General features: G+C 56.9%; 1 protein-coding gene across 1 annotated transcript; it reads right to left on the reverse strand.

The window, feature by feature from the left end:
• Positions 1–654: 654 nt before the first annotated feature.
• On the reverse strand, positions 655–2,291 carry LOC115640510 (hepcidin-like). The gene is made up of 3 exons (XM_030543336.1): positions 2,192–2,291; positions 1,653–1,718; positions 655–794 (listed from the first exon to the last, which is right to left on the reverse strand). The coding sequence occupies exons 1-3, from the start codon at positions 2,273–2,275 to the stop codon at positions 720–722; spliced, it is 225 nt and encodes a 74-aa protein (XP_030399196.1). The 5' UTR covers positions 2,276–2,291; the 3' UTR covers positions 655–719.
• Positions 2,292–23,440: the final 21,149 nt, after the last annotated feature.

The raw sequence follows: 23,440 nt of genomic DNA on the forward strand, positions 1-23,440 counted from the left end.
AGGGGACAAGGAGCAGGGGGGTTGGATGAGTGTGAGGTCCCGGGAGGGGGGTCAGGGGACAAGGAGCAGGGGGTTTCAATTATGAATTGAATTTATTAAAAGGGAGGTTGGATGATGGTAAAGGGGGGTGAGGGGGGTGAGGGTTTCTCGAAAATTAAAAAAGGGGGCGTGATGCTGAAAAGTTGGGGAACCAATGGCATAGAACAGGGTGACTGGGACCCTTCCATTGTGTTACCGGCCTTACCACTGAGAGGCCTTTTCTCAGCAAACCTCCTCAGCTCCCTGCACTTGCCGTCAGTGGCCCTGTGAGAGGGGCCCTCACGTTGCCCACAGGCCTGGCCCCAGTGCCCAAGCGTGTGGCACTAGGGGGCGCTGTGCTGCAGGGGGCAGGTTGGGGTGGGGGATCTCCCCTGGCAGTCAGGGCTGGCTGCAGTGCCCCAGTGCGGTGCTAGGGGGCGCTGTGCTGCAGGGGGTGGGGTGAGGTGGGGTCTCTGCAGGGAGTGGGGTCGGGCACAGCCCCACAGGGAATGGGTGACAAGCACATGGCACATGAGAATAAAGACACAAACTCCACGTCCAGGCAGACACTTTATTGGGGTTCAGCAGGAGGGTTAGCATCCCCCCGAACCCAGGCAAATTCAGCACCAGGCCGGTTTCGATCTGCTCCTAGGAAAGGCTGGGGACTCTCATGGTGCCACCAGAGTGACTGGCAAAGGGGGTCAGAAGTCACAGCAGATCCCACAGCCTCTCATCCCAGAACAGCAGTTACAGCAGAAGCGACATCCAGCGAAACTCTGAGCCGTCAGGAAGAGATGGAGAGACTAGAGTGAGGCCTGCCCTGAACCAACCCCCCGCCTACCTTCTCCCAAGCCGCTTTCCCCTCCCAGAGCCAGGGACACAACCCAGGAGTCCTGGCTCCCAACCCCTCTACACTAACCACCAGACCCCGCTCCTGTCCCAGAACTGGGGACACAACCCAGGAGTACTAGTTCTCAGCCCCCCCTGCACTAACCACTAGACCCCACTCCCTTCCCAGAAATGGAGACACAAGCCAGGAGTGCTGGCTCCCAGTCCCCTCCCAGCTTTTCCCCAACCTCTTATTCCCAAGTGGTGTTAGAGACATTTTTTGATCTGTATAGAAAGATTTAAATTTTTAAAGGCTTATGGGAAGGGATTGGGGTCTAGTGGTTAGATCGGGGGTGGGTGGGAACAGAGGAAGGACAAGACTGGTAATCTGGACTCCTGGGTTCTATTCCTGACTCCCAGCAATGAGTGAGTGCTAAATGGTTATGTTCTCTGCAAGATGTCAGAGTTCACAGACTGACCCTTTGCTGGGCAGGAGAAATGCTTCTTGGTAGAAGATATTGTTGGGGTTAACCCATGCAATAGTATAGGTGTTAAACTGTGGAACTCATTGCCACAGGATATGTTGGAGTTGGGACTCCCTACCACAGAGTTTCCTGGGGTTAGCCTGTGGGACTCCCTACCACTGGATATTAATGCAGTCAACATAGGGGACATTTTAGACATAAATCTGTCAAATCACCTGCCACAGAATTTTATTGGGGTTAGCCCATGGCACCCAGCATACCCCTCATCTCCCCCCATCAGTACCAGCAGTGACACAAGTGAAGCCACCTCCCCCTACTCACCGCTTCTCTCTTCACCATCACCTTGGACTCGCCTTGTCCTTCCTCAGAGTGCTGGGACTCTGAGCCCTGTCAGAGCGGGAGAGCAGGGAGTCACTGGTGCCCGTGTTTGTTTGACCAGCATTCACAGCTCCCGAGGGATCACAGGGAATCTAAGGCCCGTCTCCAAAGCACGTCCTGAGTGGACTGCTGGGCTCTGTCCCCAGCTGTGGCAGGGGAGCAGGGTCTAGGGGTCAGAGCAGGGGTGCTGGAAGTCAGGACACCTGGGGTGTGTCCCTGACTCTGGGAGGGGAGGGAAATCCATTTCATTAGAGCAGTGGAGGGAGAGGTGGGCAGGGGGGTCTGAGAGGCAGGACTGCTGAATTCCCACTTCTGCTGCTGCCTTACTGTGTGCCCAGGAGAAAGTCACTTCCCCAGGCAGTGCCTCAGTTTCCCCTCCCACCTTTTACTGTATCAGAATCTCTTTGGGGCAGGGTCAGCCTCTCGCTGTGTGTCTGGACAGCACCTGGAACACCAGGAATGGAACAGGATCCCCCACTCACATCGGCCAGGGACGCTCCATGGATTCCCTCAGCGCAAAGGAGGGACACGAACAGGAGCAGGACAGCCAGCATCTGGACTCTCATCTTCTCTAGGGGTTGGGTCTTCTCTGCGAGCAGCTGAGTGGAGTTGGGAACTACGGGGGCCTGTATTTATTCACTAGCTCAGAGCCCTCCTGGCCAATGGAGTCAGTGATTGGCAGGGGAAGGGAGATTCCAGTAAGGATGGGGCTGGATGAACAGCTGTTTACCTACGATCCACGTCTTTATGGGAAAAGACTCTTGTGGTTACAAAATATTGGACATTTTTACCGAAATGCTTCCATCTCTAACCAGGTGACAACACCCTCCACTAGTCAGTCCTGATTCTCAGCCCGCACTCTGATCTGCTAGACCCCCCCAAAGTGGGGTGGAACGAGGGTTGCCAGTTTTGGTTGGACGTATTCCTGGAGGTTTCATCACATGTCAGAATCTTTCATTAAAGCTTAATCCCCAGTTCCAGGAGACAACCTGGAGGGTTGGCACCCCTAGAGAACCCAAGTATCCTGGCTCCCAGCTCCCCTGCTGTGACCCATTACACCCCCCTTCCCTCCCAGACCTGGTGCTGGAACCCAGGTGTCCTGACTCCAATTCCCTTTAACACCCTTTCACACCACTCCACAGTCTGGCCGTCCTGTTTGGAGGACACAGGCCAATATTTCCAGACTTTGGCCAGAGATTTTGACTGACTCCATGTTCAGCTGGATCAGCTTGGAGAAGATTCTCGCAGATGCTGCTCTGCCAGACTCCAGGGCTGTGGGGACTTGTCATTAGTTATGTTACAGAGGTGCATCAATAGACCCCAACAGATCAGGCTGGGCCAGGCTGGGCGCTGCCCTAACGCAGCGAGAGACAGTCCCTGCCCCAGCTGAGGAAACATTTTGGAAAAAACAAATTCACTTCTGTGACAAAGTGGGGGGTTTTCTTGGTGTTCCCGTGTTTTCCAGTGGGTTGCAAGCAGAAGGAGTGTCCCCAGGTGTTACTGGTGTAACGAGGTGAGGGGAGAGGGAGTTTGTTGTTACAGGGGACCTGAGAGGGAACTTGGGACCCCGGCCGATGGCCTGCAGGATGGAGACCCCAACGACTGGTGACCTGGTGACCCAGCTCAGGAGTCACAGCTGGTTCTGGCCAGGGCGAGGACAATGGGCTGCGAAGAGAGAACCCCGGTGACCTGACCAGCCGGTTCCAGCCAGAGGGGGCTGAGAGGAGAGGAGACCCAGGCCACCCTCTTTGCGACCCTGTTTACCTGGAGAGAAGACAATGGACAGAGTGGGGCTTGGGGCCGGGAATATCGGGATTCTATTCTGATAGCATGAGACAGTAACTGAAATCGTCCATTCGTTTTATTTGATTTTGTTCTTAAATCCGTCCAGGCAGCTGCTGCTCAGGGCTGATCAGACACCTGGCTCTCCTGTCGCTGGGAGAGGCTGCGCTCTGTTCTGCACTCAGGCGCTAGCTAGCTCCGCACTCAGGTGTGGACGGCTCTCCAAGCGAGGAACCGCCCCTTAACCCGGAAAGTCTCCTGTTCTGTGTTGCAGTGAACCAGTGGGCGCTTTGACACAAATTTTCCATGACATGGAAATTCCCAGTTTCTAACAGGGCTCACAGTGCTCGGATCCCGTCGGGTCTACAGACTAAATGCTGCTCAGCCACGGGGCAGTATAGTCTAGGTCCCAGTTCGAGTGACCGGCCACGAGATCCCAGGGCTGAGCTAGCAGGGGGCTGCAGGTCGGGAGTGAGGGGCTCCGGCAGAGCTGGTGGGGGCGAGGAGCGTAGAGGAGCACCGGGACCTAGACAACACTCCCAGGGGATGAGCAGCATTTCCTCTGCCGACCCGATGGGATCCAATCCCTGTGAGGAGTCGTGTCTGAAAGAGCGACTGTCTCTGGCTGTGTCTGGGCAGCGCCCGCCACAACAGGGCCCTGATCTGTTGGGGTCTATCTGGGCAGCTCTGTAATATAACTAACGACAAGTCCTCACAGCACTGGAGTCTGGGGGAGCAGCATCTCTGGGAATCTTTTCCAAGCTGATCCAGCTGAACATGGAGTCTGTGAACATTTCCATCAATGTCTGAAAATGTTGCCCTGTGTCCTGCAAGCAAGAAGGCCAGAGTGTGGAGTGTCCCCATTCCCCTGTCAGCCCAGCTGGGGGGGGGTGTATTTGCACCTTGAGTTTTGGATTAAAAACTGCCTATATCCCTAGACACCCCTAAATTCAAAAGCCAGGTGGCCCCACTTCTCAGACACCCTGCAGGGAGCAGGTGAGGGGCAGAGAGCAAAGATCCAGCCCCTGGCCCATGCCCAGCTCCCAGGTGGGTTCACGGGTTAATCGTTAACCAGGCGTGTTCCAGTAACAGGCCGAGATCCCAGCTCTGGGGCTGCAGATCTGGGAATGCCCCACACAGGGTGTTAGGGAGGGGCTGGGAGTCTGGACTAGCCCCAGCTCTGGGAGGGGAGTGGGATCTAGGAGGGGTGGGAGTCAGGACTCCTGGGTTCTCCACCCCTGGTTTCAGGACCCCTTCCGGTTGCTAGCCTAAAATGAGCGGGGCCAGCGCTACTCGTGGTTTTACCCCTCTGGTATCAGCGGGATTGTCAGTGCCTGGCAGAGCCGCAGAGGTAGGGGCTACATGTCCCCTGTAAGGCAGGACCCCAGTTTGCTGAATTATTATCCTGTGGTAGGGAGTCCCACAGGCTAACCCCAGGAAACCCTGTGGTAGGAAGTCCCATCCCCAAAATATCCTGTGGCAATGAGTTCCACAGTTTAACACCGACACTGTAGTATGGGTTAATCTCAATAATATCCCACCCACAAGCATCTCTCCTGCCCAGCAGAAGGCAGCAGTGGTCAGTTTGTGAACTCTGACTCCTGCAGAGAACATAACCCTTTAGCACTCACTCTTTGCTGGGAGTCAGGAATAGAACCCGAGTCTTGATTCTCAGCCTTGTCCTTCCTCTGTGCCCCCCAGCCTCCAAACAAACCACTACACCCCCACTCCGCTCCCAGATCAAAAGGTGCCTCTAACACCAAATGGGAATAATAGTTTGGGGAAAATCTGGGAGAGGAGGGGAGTGGGGTCTAGTGGTTAGTGCAGTTGGGCTGGGAGCCAGGACTCCTGGGTTGTGTCCCCGGCTCTCAGAGGTGAAAGCGGCTTGGGAGAAGGTAGTTGGGGGTCAGTTAAGGGCAGGCCTCACTCTAGTCTCTCCATCTCTTCCAGAAGGCAAAATATTTTGTCTGTTACTTCTGCTATAACTGCTGTCCTGGGAACGGTGGCTTTGGGTTCTGCTGCTCTTCATGACCCCCTTTGCCGGTCACCCTGCGGGCGCCGAGAACCTCCCCAGACCTGCCCGGGAGCAAATCCAAGCCAGCCTGGGGCCGCAGTCGCCTGGCACCGAGTGACTGGGTTCGGGGGGGACGCTAACACTCCTGCTCAGCCCCAATAAAGTGTCTGCCTGGACGTGGAGTTTGTGTCTTTATTCTCATGTGCCATGTGCTTGTCACCCATTCCCTGTGGGGCTGTGCCCGACCCCACCCCCTGCAGCACATCCTATGCCATTAGTTCCCCAACTTTTCGGCATCACGCCCCTTTTTTTAATTTTCGTGAAACCCTCACCCACCCTTTACCATCATCCAACCTGCCTTTTAATAAATTCAATTCATAACTGAAACCTCCTGCTCCTTGTCCCCTGACCCCCCCTCCCGGGACCTCACACCCATGCAACCCCCCAGCTCCTTGTCCCCTGACTGCTCCTTCTGGGACCCCACCCCCTCTTCAACCCCCCTGCTCCTTGTCCCCTGACCCCCCCCAGGACATCACACCCGTCCAACCCCCCTGCTCCTTGTCCCCTGACTGCTCCTTCTGGGACCCCGCCACCTTCCAGCACCTCACACCCATCCAACCCCCCCCTGCTCCTTGTCCCTTGACCACCCCCTCCCAGGACCTCACATCCATTCAACCCCCCCCCAGCTCCTTGTCCCTTGACCACCCCCTCCCAGGACCTCACATCCATCCAACCCCCCCGCTCCTTCTCCCCTGACCTCCCCCTCCTGGGACCCCACTACCTATCCAACCCCCACTCCCTGCTTCCTGTCTCCTGACTGCTCGCCCAGAACCTCTGCCCCGTCCAACCGCTCCCTGTCCCCTGACTGCACCCCAGGACCTCCTGCCCCTTATCCAACCCCTCCTCCCCCCTCTCCCTGCCCCCTTGCCATGCCGCTCAGAGTGGCAGGACTGGCTTATTGGAAAACCTGGGAGGTGGGTGGGGGCAGAGCAGGGGTGAGGTGAGAGGCTGGCCTCCCCCACCGGGAGCTCAAGGGCCGGGCCTCTGCAGCGTGGGGGACGGGGCACTTGCTGGAGGATTCTCTGCACCTTGAGGTCTTTAAACCACGAGCTGAGGAGTTCAATAGCTCAGACGTAGGTCGGGGTTTGTTCCAGCAGTGGGTGGATGAGATTCTGTGGCCTGCGCTGTGCAGGAGGTCAGACTAGATGACCATAATGGTCCCTTCTGACCTTAAATCTAGGAGTCTATGAGGATGGTCTCACGGGCCAGATAGGACTTGCCCACCTCGGGTCAATTAAATAATGAATAAAAAATAATGGTTACGATGATAATTTTATTTTATGAAAATTTCACAGCTGCGTGCCCCCCCCCTGGAATTTCTTCACACCCCCCAGTTTGAGAACCAATGCCCTGTACCCCAGTCCCCTCCCAGAGCCAGGGAGAGAACCCAGGAGTCCTGACTCCCAGCCCCCCCTTCCCTCCATTGTAACCCACTGGACCCCCCTGCTTCCCACTACAAGGATTATAGAAGAGGTGCTGCTTCCTCCCGGCTTTGACTCCCTGCAAAGATCAATAACCGGCATCACTATCACCTCCCAGTCTGACCAGTGACACCATCCCCAGGAACAGCCCTGGACTCCCCAGCCACCTGCCGTGCCACAGCACCCTCGGGTGGTCAGCAGCATTAGTGCAGCCCCGTCATTTTCACTAGCAGCCAGTTTTCCTGGATGCTCACAGCTTAACTTGCAAAGATCCTGAAATTGCAAAAATTTCCCTGGCCCCATCCCTGCCCCTGAGCCAGTCGGAGCAGAGCCGGCGCCCCCTAGACGTGAGCAGCCCTGTGTCCCATTCCCTGCGCCAGCCAGGCCCCTTCTCCGTCCTGTCTTTGGGTCTGATGCCCTTTGGCCTTTCCCGGGCAGCTTTCGAAGGGACCCGGGTGGCCATGGGGGCAGGAGTCTCTTACCAGGCAGCCCCACGCCCAGGCTGAGCGCCCCCAGCAGGGCTATAGTGAGGCTGTTGAGATCAATGATCAGGGAGGGGGGCTCCTGACTCTGTGGGTCTGGAAGGGAGAAGCCAGGGGACTCTCCTGCCGCTCGGAGCGGCTGTGCTCTGTTCTCAGGCACTAGCTCGCTCCGCGCTCGGGTGGGGTTGGCTATCCGAGCGGGGAACCCCCCTCCAGCTCAAAGCGGGGATCTGCCCGGAGTGTCTCCTGTTCGTGTTGGGGTGAACCAGTGGGACGCTCTGACACAAATACCCTGAGAACTGGAAATTCTCAGTTTTAAATAGGGAATCAGATCCCGTCAGGTCTACAGAGCAAAAGCTGCTCATCCACCGGGAGTGTAGAGTAGTCCCTGGTTCGTGTGGGCACCGATGAGATCCCAGGGCTGGGCACGCAGGGGGCTGTGGGTGGGGGTGAGGGGCTCTGGCAGAGTTGGGGGGGAGCCCAGGGCTGGGCAAGCAGAGGGCTGTGGGGGGAGGGGGAAGTGAGGGGCTCTGGCAGAGCTGGGGAGGAGCCCAGGGCTGGGCACGCAGGGGGCTGTGGGTGGGGGTGAGGGGCTCTGGCAGAGTTGGGGGGGAGCCCAGGGCTGGGCAAGCAGAGGGCTGTGGGGGGAGGGGGAAGTGAGGGGCTCTGGCAGAGCTGGGGAGGAGCCCAGGGCTGGGCAAGCAGGGGGCTGTGAGGGGAGGGGGGAGTGAGGGGCTCAGGCAGAGCTGGGGGGGGCTAGGGCTGGGCAAGCAGGGGGCTGTGGTGGGGGGTGAGGGGCTCTGGCAGAGGTGGATGTGGAATCCAGAGTTGGGCAAGCAGGGGGCTGTGAGGGGAGGAGGGAGTGAGGGGCTCAGGCAGAGCTGGGGGGGGCTAGGGCTGGGCAGGCAGGGGGCTGTGGTGGGGGGTGAGGGGCTCTGGCAGAGGTGGGTGTGGAATCCAGAGCTGGGCAAGCAGGGGGCTGTGAGGGGAGGGGGGAGTGAGGGGCTCGGGCAGAGCTGGGGGGAGCCAGGGCTGGGCAAGCAGGGGGCTGGGGGGGGTGAGGGGCTCAGGGAGAGCTGGGGGGGAGCCTAGGGCTGGACAAGCAGGGGGCTCTAAGTCCAGATTAAGGGGCAGCAGCAGAGCTGGGAGTGAGGGAAGCTCAGTTCAGAGCTAGCCGGGGGCTGTGGGAGGGGAGTGAGGGGCTCCAGCAGAGCTGGGGGTCGGGGAGCCCAGGGGGGCCCAGTGCCGTATGTCTCTACTTTGCAGCCTGTCAGAGACCTCACAGGATCTGATCAGTCCCCGCCACAGACAGCACAGCAAGGCCTGGGGCATGTGGGCTCAGCTGCGCAAACCGGGGTCCTGCCTTAGAGGGGACGTGCAGCCCCAGCTGTGCGGCTCTGCCGGGCACTGACAATCCCGGCTGCTGTAACCAGACGGGGTCACACCGCGAGTAGGGCTCCTCCCACTGGTTCTAGGCCAGCACACACAAGGGGCCCTAAAGCCAGGGGTGGAGAACCCAGGAGTCCTGACTCCCACCCCTACTAGATCCCACTCCCCTCCCAGAGCTGGGGCTAGTCCAGACTCCCAGCCCCTCCCCGACACCCCGTGTGGGGCATTCCCAGATTTGCAGCCCCAGAGCCGGAATCAGGTCTGTTACTGGAACATGCCTGGTTAACGATTAACCCCTGAACCCGCCTGGGAGCCGGGCATGGGCCAGGGGCTGGATCTTTGCTGTCTGCCCCTCACCCACTCCCCGCAGGGTCTTGGAGAAATGAGGCCACCTGGCCTTTGAATTTAGGAGTTTCTAGAGATCTGGGCCATATTTAATCCAAAGCCCATGGGGCTAATGTCCCCCCCCCCAGGTTGGCTGACAGGGGAATGGGGAGCAACCTTTAAGACGCTCCACGCCCTGGCCTTCTTGTTTGCAGGACACAGGGCAACATTTTCAGGTGTCTGTGGCAATTTTTGACGGACTGAATCAGCTTGGAAAAGATTCCCGAAGGTGCTGCTCTCCCAGACTCCAGTGCTGTGAGGACTTGACATTAGTTATAATACAGAGCTGCACAGATAGACCCCAACAGATCAGGGCCCTGTTGTGGCGGGCGCTGCCCAGACACAGCCAGAGACAGTCGCTCTTTCAGACACGTCTCCTCATGGGATTGGATCCCATCGGGTCAGCAGAGGAAATGCTGCTCATCCCCCAGGAGTGTTGTCTAGGTCCCGGTTGTTGTGGCCGAGCGCGAGATCTCATCCGGGGAGGTGGTGGCTCAGAGACGGCTGCAGTCAGGGAATGGTCTAGATACAGCTGGCCCTGGTCTGCCCCTGTCCTTTCTCCTGTTCCCCGTCTCATGCTCACACTGCAGGGGCTGTGCTGAGCTCACTTTCTGAGCGAATCTAGGCCGCCAGGCGCTGTGACAGCTTGGCTCGGGGTCTGGCTGATAAACAGCCCCAGCCTGCAGCCCCGCATTGCAATTCCCCGGCCTCGTCGGCCCGGAGCTCGGCCACAGACTGATACAGTTATTGAAATGCTGAGCAGCGTCTTTGCCTGCAGTGCAGGGCCGGCGCGGGGCCATGGAGCATGCGGCAGTGACTGAGCTCAGGGTGACCTGCCATCCACACCCAGATTTCAAAGGCTGCTTCTGTGTCTAAGGGGGTTAACCCATGGGACTCCCTGCCACTGGGTACTGGAGGGGTTAGCATGTAGGACTCCATTCCAGTGAGTATTGCCAGGGTTAAGCTGTGGGTCTCCTTCCCACTACATTTTGGTGTTGTTAAATGGCAGGACTATCTTTCTTTGGGTATTAGTGGTGTTAACCTGCGAGACTCCGTGCCAGTATGCACTGGTGCTGTTAACCGGTGGGATCCTCTTCCACTGGGTATTAGTGGGTTAACTCACGTGACTCCCTGACACTGGATATTTGTAGTGCTAATCAATTGGACTTCCTGCCGCTGGGTATAAGTGGGGTTAACCCCCAAACTTCCTCTCACTGGATAGTAGCAGGGTTAACTCAGGGGGACTGCCTGCCCCTGGGAGTTAGTTGGGGTACACCAGGACTCTGACTAATGCCATGTACAGAGGTGGTATCACAGTCTGCTCCCCATTGACCTGCCAGCATAGCCGGAGGGAGGAGGGAATTCATCCCTTCAGTTTTGGATTAAAAATGGCCCAGATGCCTAGACACCCCTAAATTCAAAGGCCAGGTCGCCCCACTTCTCAGACACCCTGCGGGGAGCGAGTGAGGAGCAGAGAGCAAAGATCCAGCCCCTGGCCCATGCCCGGCTCCCAGGCGGGTTCAGAGGTTAATCGTTAACCAGGCGTGTTCCAGTAACAGGCCGAGATCTCAGCTCTGGGGCTGCAAATCTGGGAATGCCCCACACAAGGTGTTAGGGAGGGGCTGGGAGTCCGGACTAGCCCCAGCTCTGGGAGGGGAGTGGGATCTAGGAGGGGTGGGAGTCAGGACTCCTGGGTTCTCCACCCCTGGTTTCAGGACCCCTTCCAGTTGCTAGCCTAGAACGAGCGGGGCCAGCGCTATTCGCGGTGTGACCCCTCTGGTATCAGCGGGATTGTCAGTGCCTGGCAGAGCCGCAGAGCTGGGGGCTGCACGTCCCCTCTAAGGCAGGACCCCGGTTTGCACGGCAGAGCCCACACCCCCCCTGCCCTGCTGTGCTGTCTGCGGAGGGGGCTGATCACATCCTGTCAGGGTGTAAATCCAGCACTCGTGGCTCCGCTTTATTAGCTCAGGTCTCTGACAGCCTGCGAGGTAGGGACATTCGACATGGGCTCCTCTATGCTCCCCACCCCCACCAGCTCTGCCGGAGCCCCTCACTCCCGACCCGCAGCCCCCTGCTAGCTCAGCCCTGGGATCCTGCAGCCGGTCACTCGAACTGGGACCTCGACTCCACTCCCCAGTGGCTGAGCAGCATTTGCTTGTAGACATGACAGGATCTGAGCCCTCAGAGCCCTGTTAGAAACTGGGAATTTCCATGTCATGGAAAATTTGTCAAATAACCCCACTGGTTCACCGCAACACAGAACAGGAGACACTCCAGGTTAGGGGCAGTTCCTCGCTCAGAGAGCCGTCCCCACCCGAGCGCGGAGCGAGCTAGCGCCTGAGAACAGAAGGCAGCTGTTCCACGCGACAGGAGAGGCCAGGTGTCTGATCAGCCCTGAGCAGCAGCTGCCCTGCTGGAGTTAAAGAACAAAATCAAATAAAACGAATGGACGATTTCAGTTACTGTGTCATGTTATCAGAATAGAATCCGTCCCGGGCTCTGTTCTCTCACATGGTGACGTGCCCGGAGTCGTTTATAAGCACCTGTCATAGCCTGCGAGTAGTCTTGGAAGAATTAGATGTTTGATAACGAGCTCTTCAATCTCTCAGAGAAAGGTGTACCATGATCCAGTGGCTGGAAGATGAAGCTAGATACATTCAGAGGGGAAAGGTGCAGATTTGTAACAGTGAGGATAATGAATCACTGGAATAGTTTACCAAGCGGGGCGGGGGTGGGGGGCGGGTTCTCCATCACTGCAATGTATAAATCAGGATGGGACGTCTTTTCAAAAGATCCGCTTTAGGGATTACTTGGGGGCCGTTCTCCAGCCCATGTGACATAGGAGTTCACACACAATGGTTCCTTCTGCCTTGGAATCTTGGAGTCTAGTGCATATTATGCCCCACGGCTACTGACATGATCTGAAATAGCCGACAGAGCTGACATAAAACAAACAGGAAAAATACACACAAAAGAGAAAACCCAAGGCCAACAGACATTTCAAAGAGAAATTTTGGAATGACCTGAAATGAAGTTGTCACGAACTCACAGATCGTGCCCACTTGTGGCCCTGTGTGGTCCGGGGGGGTGCCCCTTCTAGTGCGACAGCCCTTCTCGGGGTTCCACTCTCCCTCTGGTCAGGCCCGTCCACCTCCTGGAGCCGCACCTCTCTGAGCCTTAGCACACCTGTCTCTCGCCGTGGGCCTCCTCAGGGAGTCCACTTGCTCTGGATCCCCCGGGCCTCCACCCCCCAAGGGATTGATGCTCCTGTTCTCTAGCCCAGAGTGACTCTCAGCCAGCATAAAACAGGAGGGTTTATTGAGGGTTGAACACAGCACAGGAAACTCTCAGGTCCTCAGGCCTGGCCTCCCTCAACACATCACATCTCAGTCTCCCCTGCATCCAGGTGGACTCGGCCTGCTCCCCCTCTCCATCCCAGAGCCCCCCTGCTTCCCAGCTGGGCCTCCGATATTCCCGGCCCCAAACCCCACTCTGTCCATTGTCTTCTCTCCAGGTAAACTCATTCGTAAACAGGGTGGCCTGGGTCTCGTCTTCTCTCAGCCCCCCTCTGGCTGGAACCGGCTGGTCAGGTCACCGGGGTTCTCTCTTCGCAGCCCATTGTCCTCGCCCTGGCCAGAACCAGCTGTGACTCCTGAGCTGGGTCACCAGGTCACCAGTCGTTGGGGTCTCCATCCTGCAGGCCATCGGCCGGGGTCCCAAGTTCCCTCTCCAGTCCCCTGTAACAACAAACTCCCTCTCCCCTCACCTCGTTACACCAGTAACACCTGGGGACACTCCTTCTGCTTGTAACCCACTGGAAAACACGGGAACACCAAGAAAACCCCCCACTTTGTCACAGAAGTGAATTTGTTTTTTTCAAAATGTTTCCTCAGCTGGGGCAGGGACTGTCTCTCGCTGTGTCAGGGCAGCGCCCAGCCTGGCCCAGCCTGATCTGTTGGGGTCTATTGATGCACCTCTGTAACATAACTAATGACAAGTCCCCACAGCCCTGGAGTCTGGCAGAGCAGCATCTGCGAGAATCTTCTCCAAGCTGATCCAGCTGAACATGGAGTCAGTCAAAATCTCTGGCCAAAGTCTGGAAATATTGGCCTGTGTCCTCCAAACAGGACGGCCAGACTGTGGAGTGGTGTGAACGGGTGTTAAAGGGAATTGGAGTCAGGACACCTGGGTTCCAGCACCAGGTCTGGGAGGGAAGGGGGGTGTAATGGGTCAGAGCAAGGGGGCTGGGAGCCAGGATACTTGGGTTCTCTAGGGGTGCCAACCCTCCAGGCTGTCTCCTGGACCTGGGGATTAAGCTTTAATGAAAGATTCTGACATGTGATGAAACCTCCAGGAATACGTCCAACCAAAACTGGCAACCCTCGTTCCACCCCACTTTGGGGGGGTCTAGCAGGTCAGAGTGCGGGCTGAGAATCAGGACTGACTAGTAGAGGGTGTTGTCACCTGGTTAGAGATGGAAGCATTTCGGTAAAAATGTCCAATATTTTGTAACCACAAGAGTCTTTTCCCATAAAGACGTGGATCGTAGGTAAACAGCTGTTCATCCAGCCCCGTTCTTACTGGAATCTCCCTTCCCCTGCCAATCACTGACTCCACTGGCCAGGAGGGCTCTGAGCTAGTGAATAAATACAGGCCCCCGTAGTTCCCAGCTCCACTCAGCTGTTTGCAGAGAAGACCCAACCCCTAGAGAAGATGAGAGTCCAGATGCTGGCTGTCCTGCTCCTGTTCGTGTCCCTCCTTTGCGCTGAGGGAATCCATGGAGCATCCCTGGCTGAGGTGAGTGGGGGACCCTGTTCCATTCCTGGTGTGCCAGGTGCTGTCCAGACACACAGCGAGAGGCTGACCCTGCCCCAAAGAGATTCTGATACAGTAAAAGGTGGGAGGGGAAACTGAGGCACTGCCTGGGGAAGTGACTTTCTCCTGGTCACACAGTAAGGCAGGAGCCGAAGTGGGAATTTAGCAGTCCTGCCTCTCAGACCCCCCTGCCCACTTCTCCCTCCACTGCTCTAATGAGATGGATTTCCCTCCCCTCCCAGAGTCAGGGACACACCCCAGGTGTCCTGACTTCCAGCGCCTCTGCTCTGACCCCTAGACCCTGCTCCCCTGCCACAGCTGGGGACAGAGCCCAGCAGTCCACTCAGGACGTGCTTTGGAGACGGGCATTAGATTCCCTGTGATCCCTCGGGAGCCGCGAATGCTGGTCAAACAAACACGGGCACCAGTGAATCCCTGCTGTCCCGCTCTGACAGGGCTCCGAGTCCCAGCGCACGGAGGAGGGCCTAGGCGAGTCCAAGGTGATGGTGAAGAGAGAAGCGGTGAGTAGGGGGAGGTGGCTTCACTTGTGTCACTGCTGGTACTGATGGGGGGAGATGAGGGGTATGCTGGGTGCCATGGGCTAATGCCAGTAAAATCCTGTTGCAGGTGGTTTGACAGATTTATGTCTAAAATGTCCCCTATGTTGACTGCATTAATATCCAGTGGTGGGGAGTCCCACAGGCTAACCCCAGGAAACTCTGTGGTAGGGAGTCCCAGCTCCAACATATCCTGTGGCAATGAGTTCCACAGTTTAACACCTATAATATTGCATGGGTTAACCCCAATAATATCTTCTACCAAGAAGCATTACTCTTGACGAGCAAAGGGTCAGTCTGTGAACTCTGATATCTTGTAGAGAACATAACCCTTTAGCCCTCACTCATTCCTGGGAGTTAGGAATAGAACCCAGGAGTCCAGATTACCAGTCTTGTCCTTCCTCTGTTCCCATCCACCCCCGATCTAACCACTAGACCCCAATCCTTTCCCATAAGCCTTTAAAAATCTAAATCCTTCTATACAGATCAAAAAATGTCTCTAACACCACATGGGAATAAGAGGTTGGGGAAAAGCTGGAAGGGGACTGGGAGCCAGCACTCCTGGCTTGTGTCTCCATTTCTGGGAGAAGAGTCGGGTCTAGTGGTTAGTGCAGGGGAGGCTGAGAACTAGTACTCCTGGGTTGTGTCCCCAGTTCTGGGACAGGAGCGGGGTCTGGTGGTTAGTGTAGAGGGCCTGGGAGCCAGGACTCCTGGGTTGTGTCTCCATTTCTGGGAGAAGAGTCGGGTCTAGTGGTTAGTGCAGGGGAGGCTGAGAACTAGTACTCCTGGGTTGTGTCCCCAGTTCTGGGACAGGAGCAGGGTCTGGTGGTTAGTGTAGAGGGCCTGGGAGCCAGGACTCCTGGGTTGTGTCTCCATTTCTGGGAAGGGAGTGGGGTCTAGTGGTTAGTGCAGGGGGGGCTGAGAACTAGTACTCCTGGGTTGTGTCCCCAGTTCTGGGACAGGAGCGGGATCTAGTGGTTAGTGTAGAGGGGTTGGGAGCCAGGACTCCTGGGTTGCGTCCCTGGCTCTGGGAAGGGAAAACGGCTTGGGAGAAGGTAGGTGGGGGGTTGGTTCAGGGCAGGCCTCACTCTAGTCTCTACATCTCTTCCTGACGGCTCAGAGTTTCGCTGGATGTCGCTTCTGCTGTAACTGCTGTTCTGGGATGAGAGGCTGTGGGATCTGCTGCACCTTCTGACCCCCTTTGCCAGTCACTCTGGTGGCACCATGAGAGTCCCCAGCCTTTCCTGAGAGCAGATCGAAACCGGCCTGGTGCTGAATTTGCCTGGGTTCAGGGGGATGCTAACCCTCCTGCTGATCCCCAATAAAGTGTCTGCCTGGACGTGGAGTTTGTGTCTTTATTCTCAAGTGCCATGTGCTTGTCACCCATTCCCTGTGGGGCTGTGCCTGACCCCACTCCCTGCAGCACAGCGCCCCCTAGCACTGCACTGGGGCATTGCAGCCAGCCCTGACTGCCAGGGGAGAGACCCCACCCCACCCCGCTCCCTGCAGCACAGCGCCCCCTAGTGCCACACTGGGGTATTGGGGCCAGCAGTGACTGCATGAGGAGAGCCCCACCCTGCTCCCTGCAGCACAGCGCCCCCTAGTGCCACACTGGGGTATTGGGGCCAGCAGTGACTGCCAGGGGAGAGACCCCACCCCACCCCGCCCCCTGCAGCACAGCGCCCCCTAGTGCCACACTGGGGTATTGGGGCCAGCAGTGACTGCATGGGGAGATCCCCACTCAGCTCCCTGCAGCACAGCGCCCCCTGGGGCCGCCTTGGGGCACTGGGGCCAGCATTGACTGCAAAGTGAGGGCCCGTCTCAGAGGGCCACTGACGGCAAGTGCAGAGACCTTAAGGCATTTGTTTGAGATAACGCCTCTCAATGGTGATTCTGGTAACACAGCGGCAGAGTCCCAGTCACCCTTGTTCTATGCCCTACACCCCACTCTCCTCTCAGAGCCAGGAAACAAAGCCAGGAGTCCTGGCTCCCAGCTCCCCCCGCCCACTCTGTCCTAACCCACTACACCCCATTGCTCCCCAGTAAAAGCAAAAAGCCCTGCTTCCTGCCCAGGCGACTCTGACTCCCTGCAATGATCAATAACCAGCATCACTAGCACCTCCCAGTGTGACCAGTGACACCACCCCCAGGAACAGCCCTGGACTCCCCAGCCACCTGCCGTGCCACAGCACCCCCTGGTGGTCAGCAGCATTAGTGCAGCCCCGTCATTTCACCAGCAGCCAGTTTTCCTGGCTACTTTTGAGTTTAACATGCAAAGATCTTGAAATGTTTCAGTTTAACAGAGATGATGCTTTGTCCAAGGGGAATAAGGAACAGGAGAGAACAGGGGCTCTCAACCTTCCAGACTGCTCCAGCCCTTGCAGGAGGCTGGTTGGTCTTGCATACTCGGACCGTCAGCGGGATGTGTGTCTAGTGCTGTGCAGTCCGACATCGCCCCCGCCCCCCAACAGAGTGTTTGACAGCTCCGAAGCAGGGGGGAGGAGGTGGTTGGTGGAGCACCCCCAGGGACACACAACTCAAAGAGCCTCAGTTACTGCACAGGGGGAGTAACCGGCTCTTCCCCTGCTCCACCACGGGTGACTAGAGAGCAGGGCCCGAGATGGGACGGACGGGCCTTCGGAGCAGCATCTCCTGCCGATGACGGGTTACAGAGAATGTACTAATTTAAACGTGCGAGCGACCTGGGCCCCATGCTGCAGGCAGGGGAGGCTCTAGACATTTCACTGCCCCAAGCACAGCATGCCGTGGGGGGCGCACTCCCGGTCGCCAGTTCCGCGGCTCTGGCGGACCTCTCGCAGGCTTGCCACCCTCCTGGCGACTGGCAGAGCGCCCCCCGTGGCATGCCGACCCAAGCACGCCCTTGGTGTGCTGGGGCCTGGAGTCACCCCTGGCCGCAGGGGAAGGCAAACATCCCCCACTCCTCCAGGATCTCTGCCAGTTTGATCCAGGGGAAAATTCCTTCCCTGCTCCAAGTGCAGTTCCCAGCGAGACCCTGAGCAGGTGGGCGAGATCCACCAGCCAGACACCTGGGGAAGAATTCTCCATAGGCAGCCCCATCGGACCATCCCCTCCATAAACGTATCAAGCTCAGTCTTGGGATTAGCGGATATTTTGCCCCCTTGCGAGGCTGCTCCAGAAATTCACTGCTCTGATGGTCGGAAACCTTTGCCTAATGTCAAGCCTAAACTCGCCGGGTGTATTGGTTGATCCCAGGATGTCTCTGAGCCTGTGGCCGTGAAAAAGGCTCTTGCAGACCTAGGATGTGTCCGGTGAGGTATTTCCAGTAGCGACAGGGAAGTGTTAGGAGGAGACAAGGCACTGGCGAGACCCCTCTGGAGCACTGTGTGCAGTGCTGGGTTCGCAGGGTTAAGGAGGATGAATCCAAACTGGAGCAGGTGCAGAGAAGGGCGACTAGGATGATCGGGCAGAGGCTGGAATTGGTTCTAGCCAGACGCCTTTGTCTTCCAGGTTTGTGAGGAACCGCGTCTTGATGCCAGCAGCAGGCTGCAAAATCTCCCAGTGAGTGCCAGAGTCGTCTCCTTTCTCCTTTGCAGGGGTGGGCGCAGCTGCCAGGACTAGAGTCATGTTGCCTTGTTTGGTGCGGACAGGGAGCAGATCTCCTGAACTGGGCAGCGCTGGTTCCAGCCGAATTGGGCTGGGGCCCTTCTGGTCCAGGAGCCCAGAGCTGCTGCTGGATAGAAACAGATCTGACCTTGCGTGTGTGTTTGAGCAGGGAGGCAGGGCTGGGAGCCTGGACTCCAGGGTCCTATCCCAGCTCTGGGAGGTGGAGTGGGGTCTGGTAGGTTAGAGGAGGGGGGTTCTGGGAGCCAGGACTCCTGGGTTCTATCCCCAGCTCTGGGAGGGGACCCCATGGCATCCTGAATGAATTCCTGACATCAGTATCATGCAGTACTGCCTCCTGGTGGACAAGTTCAGTCATTACACACCAGCTGTCTGAGCCCTAGCGCTCAGCTCGGGTTTCTTCGCCCCAGCAGGTTGGGAAGTGGGGTAAGTTCTGTCGCTTCTGCTGCAAGACCCACCAGTGGGGCTGCGGGGGCTGCTGCAAGCCTCGAAAGGGCCCCCCGGGGACCCTCTGGGATCGTCTCTGCAGCCCCACCCTCCTGGGGGGGGGCGGATGCCTTTGCAAGTGCGGCTGAATGGGAGCAGGGGTCTGGAGATGCTCTGACAGATGGCTGCTGCTTGCTGTGATGTGGGAAACAGGACATGTCTGGGGGAACTGGGTGGGTGGCTGGAGGGGATGTGGGGCTTGACTGGCTGTAACCAACTCCAATAAATGTATAGTGGTTAAAAGACTTTCTCTTAAGTGCAAGGGATTGGCTGGGTGGGGACTGGGACATGGAGCTTTTCCCCTTTAGGGGGGCACCGGCTCCCATCTGGTCCCAGAGTGGGGGACTGGCTGGCTCAGGGAGGTGGGGAATGGGGCACGGGGCCTTTCCTCTCTAGGGGGGCACCGGCTCCCATCTGGTCCCAGGGTGGTGGCCTGGCTGGCTCAGGGGGTGGGGAATGGGGCACGGGGCCTTTCCCCTCTAGGGGGGCACCGGCTCCCATCTGGTCCCAGGGTGGGAACTGGCTGGCTCAGGGGGTGGGGAATGGGGCATGGGGCCTTTCCCCTCTAGGGGGGCACCGGTTCCCATCTGGTCCCAGGGTGGTGGCCTGGCTGGCTCAGGGAGGTGGGGACTGGGGCACGGGGCCTTTCCCCTCTTGGAGGCGCCAGCTCTGATCCAGCCACAGGCTGTGGGGATTGGCTGGCTCAGGGGAGCAGAGACTGGGATATGGGGCCTTTGCTTTCTAGGCAATGGCAGCTCCCATCCGGCCCCAGGGTGTGGGACTGGCTGGCGGGGGGTGGGGAATGGGACCCCGGCCCCTTTTGGGCACCACTTTCTAACTCTTCGATTTAAGGGTCATAGGATGGGCACTGGCTCTGGGAACAAGGCTGAATGTCACAGTGTAAGAACAGGAGCTCACGGTAGCAGGACAGCTGAGTGGAGACTTGTTCCGTTCCCAAGCGCGTTTCAGTCCCACTCTGTTGCATTTCTGTGACCACTGGACTTTGCTACCCTGCACGAGTGGGAGGGGGAATTCTCAGCTCGCTCGTACGGACCCTGGTACCATTAAAGAGTCTGCCCACGAGCCCCACTCCTAGTGAAGAGTGAAGCCACCACTGACTCCCAGAGGGGCAGGTATGCACCTAAAGTCATAGAGCAATTGTGGTCTAGTGGCTGGAGCAATAGAGTCCAGGCAGGACTCCTGGGTTCAATCCCCAGTTCTGGGAAGGGAGTGGGGTCTAGAGGGTTAGAGGAGTCGGGGAGGGGGGGGCTGTGATCCAGGACTCCTGGGTTCTTGCCCCAGCTCTGTCACTGTCCTGCTTTGTGATCTGGCGCAAGGAGACGTCCCTGCTTTGTGCCTCGGTTTCCCTCTTGTGCAACATGAAAAAACCATATGTGGTACCTGGAAAGAGTTATTCACACTGGGCTAATCCAGCATTTGGCCTTAATCTATTGTCAGTTCCCCGGAATACTCTAATGAGCTAACAGGTGCTATAGCTCCGTAAGGAGAATTTTCTCTCTCCCAAGCTTCCTACACCTTTAGTCAACACAATTTCAACACATAAGCTTGAGGGTTGGTGGAAATTGCAATAATGACAGGAGGTCAATACTGATTTACACACGACTAGGGCTCTGAGGGCCTATGGTAACACAAATAAGAATAATAAACGCCAGTGGAGTTACGGCTGATTGACATCAGCTGGGGGTCTGGCCCCACTGATTGCAGTGGAGCTACAGCCGATTGACACCAGCTGAGTGGCCTGGCCCCAGTGATTCCAGTGGAACTATGGTCCATTGACACCAGCTGGGGGGTCTGGCCCCACTGATTCCAGTGGAGCTACGGCCGATTGACCCCAGCTGGGGGTCTGGCCCCACTGATTCCAATGGAGCAACAGCTGATTCACACCAGCCCAGGATGTGGCTCGATAAATCCAGGTTGGTGCCACTACGTTATTTGCTTTGTGTTCAAAGGAAATTGCCTTTAGGTCTCAGGGAGAGGTGTGGCACCGCCATATGTGTGGCGTCAGAAATGTTGACGGGTTTCTCTTTTTTGCTGTTCCCCAGAACTGAGGGCAGGTTGTTCCGTCTGTGAAAGGTGAACCGAGGTTATCATAGACGATGCCCCCTGTCTGATTCCTGGACCTGTACGAGTTCCATGGAATGGCTTTATCAGGAGTGTCTGTCTGGCAGGTGGCCTGGCCACGACGCAGGACGTTTATCTTTGCGACGGGCCGTTTCCTAACACCTCCTCAGCACCAGGACTTGTCAATAAATGAAGGCAGTGACACCAGTGGATCACAGAGGGATTTGGTGCGTAACCTGGCCGCCAGCCAATGTCCACAAACACATGGGCCCAGGTCTTCAAAGTTACTTTATGCTCCTAACGTCCACTGATTTAGGGTGACCAGATAGAAAGTGTGAAAAATCGGGACGGGGATGGAGGGTAATAGGTGCCCATATAAGAAAAAATCCCAAATATCAGGAGTGTCTATTAAAGTAAGGCGATGTAGTGGGCAATACATGTGTGTACGCATGTGCCTATGCGTACAGACTGTTAATGTCCAGTTCATTAAGTAAACCGCAGCATTAAACTGCTTGACTTCCTTGGAAACCTTTTCTCTCTTTGTTGCTGTTCTCTGTTCTCCCATCTCCCAATCTTAACTCTGGTATTTACCCACAAAACTGCAAAGATTTTTTTGCATTGACTTTCACCTGTTTTTTCATTTTTATAATACCCACTGATATATTTTCAGGATGTTTTCAATAAAATAAAAACTGAAAACGAAGGGCCTTTGTTACAATATATACACTAGCCCTGGAACAGAGGAGACACAAACAGCATGCAGGTGGCCCCCCCTCAGTAATCCCAGCCCATACACCAGTGCTTGGTTTCCAGGGAGCAGCCCTGCCCCAAGAACTGACTTCGGTTAGAGAGATTAAGGCAGGGAGCAAACTCTTTACTGCTTGCTACAGCTCCCTCCTGAAGTAAACCCCACCACAAAACGAACGACAACGCAGAATGGCTAAGGAGAAAGACTCGGGAGACTGTGAGTGACAGCACCACCTGGTGGCTCCTGATGTAATGTGTGTGCACAGTGCCCATCACAGTCGAGTGGGTCCTTGTGACAGATGGGAGACCTTGGAAGCATGTAAAGATGTGCCAGACGCTCTGTGTCCCTGGGATATTGACAGCCTTTTGTACCAGGCTATGGTCTATGTATCTGTGTGTTCCTGGCTCAACGGGTGGGTTTCCTGTGGAAACTGGACTCAGTAACTGTGCTCCCCCAATGCTGATTATGCTGATCCCCCCGGCCCAAACTGTTTAACGGGGCAGACGGAACTGACTCAGGACCCTCGTTTGATCCTCCAGCTGATGTAAGATTTTAACCAAAAGGGCAATGTCCTACTGGAAGGGTTGGAAACCCGTCAGGGCCTCCTTGGGGATCCTGGTATAGAGCTGCCAACAGTCCCTTATTATAAGCACCATCATCACACCTGCACAGTCTACTGAGGACTCCTGCGCCAGCTGAGTGACCACAGTCGGTGTCGTTGAACCAGGGGCAGCGTGTTGGGAAGTTCCGTTCTGGCTCAATCCTGCGACTCCGTGGCAGCACCGCAGGCAGCGGCAGGTAGAGTCCGGGGTCGTGCCCCTTCCCAGGTCGACGGAGACTCTGAGAGCACATTGTGCTGGGCTGTTTTTGTCCATCCCGATGACCTGGCCGAAGAGTGCGCTACACCAGCTTTGAATATAGTGAGCAGCTGAAGGAAGGCCAGATCTCTGGGAAATCACCACAACTTACAGGTGCCCGACCATGAGTTCAGTCTGCACCATTGGACCGCAGGAAGGTTGCTCTTTCCTCAGTGACTTGCTCCCCTTGTGGCAGAAGGACCTGTGCACTGCCGACTATGGGGCAGGTGAGTCTCTGACAAGAGCTGTGCTGTACCCAGTACTGTTCAGGGCTAACACATTCCACTTGGCAGCATGGGACACACTCGTAAGGTCTGCTTGGACTTCCTATATTATAAGGGATGTCCCTTATTTACATAACAAATTGCCTGTTCCATAGTGACTCAGCACAGGATGCCTGTTACCCTGGAGTTCAGCCAGGGTTGCCTCATGGCCGGTTTTACAGCCTGGCCGATTGCTGGTGGAAACATGCTGTTGATTTTTGCTGTGGACCAGCTGACGGAACACTAGTCCCAGTGGAAAACCCCCCTGGGACATAAGCTGCATGTGTGCACAGCCTGGCAGTGATGCCGCATATCCGGCTGGGAGCACGGCCGGCGTGGTACCCGGGGCCCTGCTCGTGAGTGCTGGACTCATCTCACGAGCCAGCAAAGAGAGATGAGGAGCAGGGTGGTGCTCAGAAAACTGTCCCATATGATTGACATACAGCCTTGGCAGCCCCGGAGATGGGGGGTTCCTGACGAGCCAGCATGCGCGCTGACTGGCTGCATGATCTAGTCTCTCTATAACGCTTTTGTCCTCAATCAATGTCCTGGGCCCTGGGAGAGCTGACTGGCCACTGGGAGCCTGTCCGTAAGCCCCGGCAGAGAGTGGCCCACTGGTGCTGGACTGAAGTCAGACCGGACTCAGGCAGGTGACTCATAGCCAGGTGACAGCCGGAGCTCGGCAGGTGGGAAGGGGGAGAAGGGAGTTGGCAGAGGCAGAGTGTGTACATGGGGGCAGGGGGAGGGCAGAGAGGTAGGAGGGGAGGGGCAGAGAGCTACCAGCTGCA

The sequence above is a fragment of the Gopherus evgoodei genome, unplaced genomic scaffold (assembly GCF_007399415.2).
Source record: "Gopherus evgoodei ecotype Sinaloan lineage unplaced genomic scaffold, rGopEvg1_v1.p scaffold_31_arrow_ctg1, whole genome shotgun sequence".
Classification (NCBI taxonomy): Eukaryota; Metazoa; Chordata; order Testudines; family Testudinidae; genus Gopherus; species Gopherus evgoodei.

Excerpts from the sequence above, each read along its gene's own strand:
- LOC115640510 (XM_030543336.1), bottom strand. The coding sequence starts at position 2,275 with ATGAGAGTCCAGATGCTGGCTGTCCTGCTCCTGTTCGTGTCCCTCCTT. Across the intron at positions 1,719-2,191 it reads ATGGAGCGTCCCTGGCCGAT|GGCTCAGAGTCCCAGCACTC; the intron begins GTGAGTGGGGGA and ends CCGCTCTGACAG. Across the intron at positions 795-1,652 it reads TGATGGTGAAGAGAGAAGCG|AGTTTCGCTGGATGTCGCTT; the intron begins GTGAGTAGGGGG and ends CTGACGGCTCAG.